This window comes from Salvelinus sp. IW2-2015, linkage group LG11 (assembly GCF_002910315.2).
Source record: "Salvelinus sp. IW2-2015 linkage group LG11, ASM291031v2, whole genome shotgun sequence".
Classification (NCBI taxonomy): Eukaryota; Metazoa; Chordata; class Actinopteri; order Salmoniformes; family Salmonidae; genus Salvelinus; species Salvelinus sp. IW2-2015.
Window position 1 is genome coordinate 28715905 of NC_036851.1, and position 7704 is coordinate 28723608.

The following is a 7704-nucleotide window of genomic DNA, read 5'->3' on the forward strand; positions in this document are numbered from 1 at the left end:
GGAGAACAGAACACAAATTTATGGCTGAGGGCAACAACCAGAGGCTATATTGGCAGATGTTATGTGTATGGACTAACTATGAGCAAATAGAGTTGGTCTTGATACTACACAGCCTATACTATATTCCAGTAACACCTTCAACCAGGCATCTATGAATGCTACCCTTGAGCCAAACACTCTTTCAAGCCACTATGTCAAAAACATGGACAACTTACTTTTAAACAGTTTATTACATTTCGTTTGAACAATGAGGGAAAACACAATTACAACAAGTGAAAGACAGATAAGTAGAATGACCACAGTTAAAGAGCTGACTATTCATTTTGGCACTCCCTCTTCCTGTGGCTCAAATTATCCTGGCTCAGCCAAAGAGGAAGGATATTTCTGCAATGCATATTCTTTAAAATCTCCATAGAGGTGGGTACACTCCTTCACATAATCACTTTTGAATGAACCTTATAAAATAAACTTTCCCCTCTTAGGATGTTCTTAACTAGTTTTGATTTGCACAAATACATTATGTTAGCCCGTGATCAAATAAATACAATGCAGAGCTAGTGTGCAAAGTTTAAGATAGCATTAAAGAGTCAATCCATTGTAACATTGTGGGAGATGCTGTGGTATTATAGTCACCATCCAGCAGCCAAATACACACAGTGTGACGTGTCTTTTGTGGTCCCACAGACCAAATACAAAATTGTAAAAATACATAGCTAGTTTAAAAAAAAGGACAAACATGGAAATGGTCACAAATGTAGTTGTCAATCCTCAGCCAAACTGCAACACCCAGTCCAGCATACCATCTTGGTTTAGGTCAATGTCTCTCCTTTTGTGACCTAAACAGAAAAAGAGGGTTAGAGAACACATTATGATGACATCCAGTACTGTACAGGCAAAACAAACTGGAAACATTTCATGTAATTACAATATAGAATTGCCACTTTAATTCTGACACTTACCCTTGCTTCAATGTACTCAATTCTCCGCTCTAACGCTGTCAACTTTTCGTTCAGCGTGGCCAAACGAGACCGGCAGGACATATCTAAAGAAAAGGAAATATATGTTCCACATATTTTTTATTTCTGATCACATCAATGTTACTCATAAGAAAATATGGTTAATTGACTTTAAATAAAATTGCATCAATATCATAGGGTATGAAGATAATGCACATGTTCATAATCTCCCAAAAGACAATGCACATGTTCATAATCTCCCAACTGTAGGCTAACTATTGCACTGTAGTTCAATAATGCAATCAATGTCTCAATTGACAGTATGCATGGGACAGGTAGGTACCAAAGTACATAGAGGCTAGCTACGCCCTGTCCCAGTATCTGTGCGTTAGAGATGTTGATGAGTATGTGTCTCCTCTCTAACGCCCAGGAAGCATTAAACTCCCATTAGACTGCTCTGCAAGTGTTATAATCAAGGGTGTAGTGCTGCCAGAGCACGGAGGAGCAGCGCTCCCTCAGCTTTTTCAATTTGAGAATACACAGAGCTGTTAGAACTATTTCTGGAAAATGTATTCTGATAAATGCTAAGTAAATTATATTTAATTACCACAAATTACACAACACGATAAATTGACGAACCAAACGTATGTATAGCAAACTAGAGGTAGGTAAATGGTGGTTTCTTCCCTGTCTTCTCTCCGGCGGTGGCGACAATGATGAAGCTCTGTAGGCTACGTCTGTGCACTGCGGAGGCCCGACGGAGGCTTGATCACTTTAGCCATAAAAAAGGATCATAAAACTCCACGGAACCCCTCTTGCGCAGTGGAACCCAGAATGATATGTGACCATTTGGCTAGGGTGACACCATTCTGCCGAGGACACCCAAACCAGAGTGGCCACCACAAAGCCCAAGGAGCCTGACCCTCCCTGGAAGTTGCTGTAGCCCTGCTTGGGATATTTAGCCTATTGATTGAGACGCAGGGCCCGTTCTAGCTTGGTATGTCAGGGTGGGTTAATGTGAATTGGGCCATGTTGGAGATAATAATGCAATTAGGTTATAGTTTATTGAGATGCATGAATACAATACACCAAAGGCTTGATTTTTATGGCAGTTTTTTCTTCAAGTAGTAATGGTTTATGTTCACAAATTGGTCAATAGATTTGATGATTTAATGTATGCAAATAAATTATGAATTGATAGTTCCCCTCTGTATATTGTAAACGTGTTCAAGCTAATCAAATCAAAGTTTATTTATGATACAGAAGTGTAAACTGCACAATACAATGAAATGCCTACTTGCAATTAAAGCACTCTCCTCAAACAGTGCAATGCTACTTGTATTTACATTAGGCTATAGCCTACAAATAACTATACCACGTAGTCAAATCAAATTGTATTTGTCACGTGCCGAATACAACAGGTGTAGGACCTTACAGTGAAATGCTTCCTTACAAGCCCGTAACCAACAATTTCATTAAGAAAATACCTAATAAAAAGCTAAAAGTAAGAAGAATAACACAATTAAAGAGCAGCAGTAAATAACAATAGCAGATCTATATACATGGGGGTACCGGTACAGAGTCAATGCACGGGGGCACCGGTGTCGAGGTAATTGAGGTAATATGTACATGAAGGTAGAGTTATTAAAGTGACTATGTACAGATAATAACAGAGAGTAGCAGCATTGTAGAAGAGGGGAGAGGGGGGGGGGGGCAATGCAAATAGTCTGGTAGCCATTTATGTAGCTGTTCAGGAATCTTACAGCTTGGGGGTAGAAGCTGTTTAGAAGCCTCTTGGACCTAGACTTGGCGCTCGGTACCGCTTGCTGTGCGGTAGCAGAGAGAACAGTCTACGACTAGGGTGGCTGGAGACTTTGACAATTTTTAGGGCCTTCCTCTGACACCACCTGGTATAAATGCAAGTAAAACTAAATGCTAGCTCTTCAACGATCGCTGCCCACACCTGCCCGCCCGTCCAGCATCACTACTCTGGACGGTTCTGACTTAGAACATGTGGACAACTACAAATACCTAGGTGTCTGGTTAGACTGTAAACTCTCCTTCCAGACTCACATCAAACATCTCCAATCCAAAATTAAATCTAGAATCGGCTTCCAATTTCGCAACAAAGCATCCTTCACTCATGCTGCCAAACATACCCTCGTAAAAACTGACTATCCTATCGATCCTTGACTTTGGCGATGTCATTTATAAAATAGCCTCCAACACTACTCAGCAAATTGGATGTAGTCGATCACAGTGCCATCCGTTTTGTCACCAAAGCCCCATAATACTACCCACTTGATCACGTTGAAGGAGAGGTTGTTGTCCTTGCACCACAGGGTCAGGTCTCTGACCTCCTCCCTATAGGCGGTCTCATCGTTGTCGGTGATCAGGCCTACCACTGTTGAGTCATCAGCCAACGTAATGTGTTGTTGGAGTTGTGCCTGGCAGTGCAGTCATGAGTAAACAGGGAGTACAGGAGGGGGCTGAGCACGCACCCCTGAGAGGCCCCCGTGTTGAGGATCAGCATGGCGGATGTGTTGTTACCTACCCTTACCACCCATCAGCCCATCAGGAAGTCCAGCATCCAGTTGCAGAGGGAGGTGTTTAGTCCCAGGGTCCTTAGCTTAGTGATGTGCTTTTAGGGCACTATGGTTTGAACGCTGAGTTGTAGTAAATTAATAGCATTCTCACATAGTGTTCCTTTTGTCCAAGTGGGAAAGGGCATTGTGGAGCTGCCAATAGAGATCGCATCATCTGTGGATCTGTTGGGGCGGTATGCAAATTGGAGTGGGTCTAGGGTTTCTGGGATAATGTTGTTGATGTGAGCCATGACCAGCATTTCAAAGCACTTCATGGCTACAGACGTGAGTGCTACGGGTCAGTAGTCATTTAGGCAGGTTACCTTAGTGTTCATGGGCACAGGGACTATGGTGGTCTGCTTGAAACATGTTGATATTACAGACTCGGACAGGGAGAGGTTGAAAATGTTAGTAAAGACACTTGCCAGTTGGTCAGCACATGCTCGCAGTACACGTCCTGGTAATCTGTCTGGCCCTGCGGCCTTGTGAATGTTGACCTGTTTAAATTGCCTTACATCGGATGCGGAGAGCGTGATCACACAGTCGTCCAGAACAGCTGATGCTCTCAAGCATGTTTCAGTGTTACTTGCCTCGAAGTGAGCATAGAAGTAGTTTAGCTCGTCTGGTAGGCTTGTGTCACTGGGAAGCTCTCGGCTGTGCTTTCCTTTGTAGTCTGTAATAGTTTGCAAGCCCTGCCACATCCGATGAGCATCAGAGCCGGTGTAGTACGATTCGATCTTAGTCCTGTATTGATGCTTTGTTTGTTTGATTGTTCGTCGGAGGGCATATTCGTATAAGCTTCCGGATTAGAGTTCCGCTCCTTGAAAGCGGCAGCTCTACCCTTTAGCTCAGTGTGAATGTTGCCTGTAATCCATGGTGCCTGGTTGGGGTATGTACATACAGTCACCGTGGGGACGACGTCCTCGATGCACTTCTTGATAAAGCCAGTGACTGATGTGGTGTACTCCTCAATGCCATCGGAAGAATCCCGGAACATATTCCAGTCTGTGCTAGCAAAACAGTACTGTAGTTTAGCATCTGCTTCATCTGACCACTTTTTTATTGATCTAGTCACTGGTGCTTCCTGCTTTAATTTGTGCATGTAAGCAGGAATCAGGAGGATAGAATTGTGATCAGATTTGCCAAATGGAGGGCGAGGGAGAGCTTTGTACGCATCTCTGTGTGTGAAGTAAAGGTGGTCTAGAATTTTTTTCCCTCTGGTTGCACATTTAGCATGCTGATAAAAATTAGGTAAAACTGATTTAAGTTTCCCTGCATTAAAGTCCCCGACCACTAGGAGCGCCGCCTCTGGATGAGTGTATGGCGGTATACAGCTCATTGAGTGCGGTTTTAGTGCCAGCATCGGTCTGTGGTGGCATGTAGACAGCTACGAAAAATACAGATAAACTCTCAGCAGATAGTGTGGTCTACAGCTTATCATGAGATACACTACCTCAGGCAAGCAAAACCTAGAGACTTCCTTAGATATCATGCACCAGCTGTTGTTTACGTATATGCATAGGCCCCGCGTCTTACCAGAGGCTGCTGTTCTGTCTTGCCGATAGAGTGTATAACCCGCCAGCTGTATGTTCTTAATGTCGTCGTTCAGCCACGACTCAGTGAAACATAAGATATTACCATTTTTAATGTCGCGTTGGTAGGATATACCTGCTTTCAGTTCGTCCCATTTATTTTCCAGCGACTGAACATTAGCTAGCAGGACGGAAGGCAAAGGCAGATAAGCCACTCGTCGCCTGATCATTTTCCACAAAATCTCTGTTTCCTTCTCCAGTGAATGACGGGGATCTGGGCCTGGTCGGGTGTCTGTGTATATCCCTCCCGTCCGACTCGTTGTTGAAAAACTCTTTGTCTAATCTGAGGTGACTAATGGTAGTTCTGATGTTCAGAAGCTCTTTTCGGTCATAAGAGACGGTAGCAGCAACATTATGTACAAAACAAGTTAGGAACAACTAAACATTTTTTTTTTTAAATAGCATGGTTGGTTAAGAGCCGATAAGGCGGCAACCAACTCCTCCGGCGCCAACTTCCAAAAATAAGTCGTAAGCCTATCAGGCTATAATGCAACAACAACAAAATAATCATGAACTGGCCGAATGGCAGAGCTATGATTCAGCTATCCTTCGGCACCACAAGTTGGTTCAACTTCTCTAACATCATTGCTCGATCCTGGCACTGTCCTTTCAGAACCACGAAGGGCGATCCAATAGTTTAAAATAACACTCAAGATATGTTGCCTATGCCTAATAGTCCTACTCATCACTTATTATTACAAATAAAATAGTATTACTTCTCACAATTGTGTTAGATCAAAGCTGAAGCAGTGTCTCGCAAGATTACATAATGATTATTTCATATTTAACATAACCGAATATAACAGCATAGTGTGCAATAGTGTTACTCCAATAACATTACTCCCAAAAAAATAACACATTTCTAGTGAGATTTTATGATTTTTATTTAACTGGGCAAGTCCATTAAGAACAAATTGTTATTTACAACGACGGCCTACCCCGGACAACGCTGGGCCAATTGTGCACCCAATCACGGGTGGTTTTGCCTGGATTCGAACCAGGGACTGTAGTGACGCCTATTGCACTGAGATGCAGTGTCTTAGACCACTGCGCCACTTGGGAGCCCTAATGGTCAGATGAAGCTGAATAGTCACATTTTCTCATATGCCAGAACACAACAGAGCACCCCAAGCAGGATATATGATTTGATTGAAACAAAATACAAGAAAAGCTAATAGTTAACACCAACTGTGCTAATTTGCTCACAAAACAGTAATTCCTGGAGAACTACCATCCTGCAGGTTTTCATTCCAACCCTAATCTAGCTCACATGATTCTAATAATTAGCTGGTTTATAAAATGCATCAGGTTAGTTACAACTGGGGATGGAGTAAAAACCTACTGGAGGGTAGATCTCCAGGAACAGGGTTGAAGAGCCCTGTTCTATAATGATAGGTTTACTCAATACATTACATCTGTCGGTGCAAACTATTATGCACCGCCAATGTCAAGAGCTGTTGTAGTCTTCCGAGCTGTGCGGCTGCATGTACATGTACGTTTGAAAGTACATACCGGCGGGAGGAAATGGAGATAGTCGCTAAGTGATACTCATTTGGTGAGTAAGGAAAGTATTTTGACGTTACCGCTTGCGGAGCTACCTGGGCGTAGACGAGACACGTCATATACTCATCGTCGACATCGCACAGATACACCCCTCCTTAATAATGCAAGTTCACACTCGTTGCAAGCTGGTGCTAGCTATCCATTTTAGAACACACAGATACAAAATCAGTGTTGGCTCACTTCAACATGTATTTAAAAATAAACATACGTGTATCGAGTCTAGTCAAATCTCATCGCAATTAGCTAGCAAGCGCAGTGAACCTGTTTCATCGATTGCTCGATAAATTAAACGTTGTAGCCATAACATTGCAAGTATAATTCTTAACCCGTGTTATACATAATAGTAAGAGAGTCGTACTGCAGGTATATTATATTATTGCTGTCTTGGATGGAAACCAACTAACGTACTACGTTAGCCAAGAAGACCAGCAGGGCTGGAAGTAGGTTAGGCCTTCACATTGACAGCCTTTTTGTTGCTGTTGCCAAGTCATCTAGCTACTGAGTACTTACCGAAGGAATTTAGAAAATCTGCTATTTTCTTGATACTGCTCGTGATAACCTCAATATATTCTCGATTTGCCCAGTCTTGGTGGATCTCCCTCTGCACAGGATCTTCTTGACCGGCCATTTTCTCTGTTTTGAGGAAGCTGTGTTAGCGCGAGCTACCAGTAGGTAGCGACAGTTCCCTGGAAAGTGAACTACTTCTTTGGTGGGATTTATCGGCATCCAACTTTATGGTGCATTACCGCTGCCTACTGTATTGGAGGTTGGGCCAGAGACGGGGAGAAACTAAATCCTACCTGGCTGCCCCGTTTCTCTTAAAATATAACAAACTATTTGAGAATGTATCTAATGACGTTCTACTCAATATACTCTTTAAACGAATATCATGTATCCCCTTCATATTAGATCTATGCCTCTATTTCCCTATTACTGCCCACACTATCAATACATGCTCCACTGTCTGTTTCCTGGTAATAATAACACTTTTCTATTGGATGCTTACTT

General features: G+C 42.7%; 1 protein-coding gene across 1 annotated transcript; it reads right to left on the bottom strand.

Annotated features, from left to right (window-relative positions):
* Positions 1–211: 211 nt before the first annotated feature.
* LOC111970122 (probable protein BRICK1) lies at positions 212–7368 on the bottom strand. The gene is made up of 3 exons (XM_023996646.2): positions 7207–7368; positions 960–1042; positions 212–836 (listed from the first exon to the last, which is right to left on the bottom strand). The coding sequence occupies exons 1-3, from the start codon at positions 7322–7324 to the stop codon at positions 810–812; spliced, it is 228 nt and encodes a 75-aa protein (XP_023852414.1). The 5' UTR covers positions 7325–7368; the 3' UTR covers positions 212–809.
* Between the last annotated feature and the right edge of the window lie 336 nt (positions 7369–7704).

What these genes read in the sequence shown, in the direction of transcription:
- LOC111970122 (XM_023996646.2), bottom strand. Translation starts at nt 7,324, where the DNA reads ATGGCCGGTCAAGAAGATCCTGTGCAGAGGGAGATCCACCAAGACTGG. An exon ending in AGATTTTCTAAATTCCTTCG is followed by an intron (nt 1,043 to 7,206) that starts GTAAGTACTCAG and finishes CCTTTTCTTTAG; the next exon opens with ATATGTCCTGCCGGTCTCGT. An exon ending in TTGAGTACATTGAAGCAAGG is followed by an intron (nt 837 to 959) that starts GTAAGTGTCAGA and finishes TTTTCTGTTTAG; the next exon opens with GTCACAAAAGGAGAGACATT.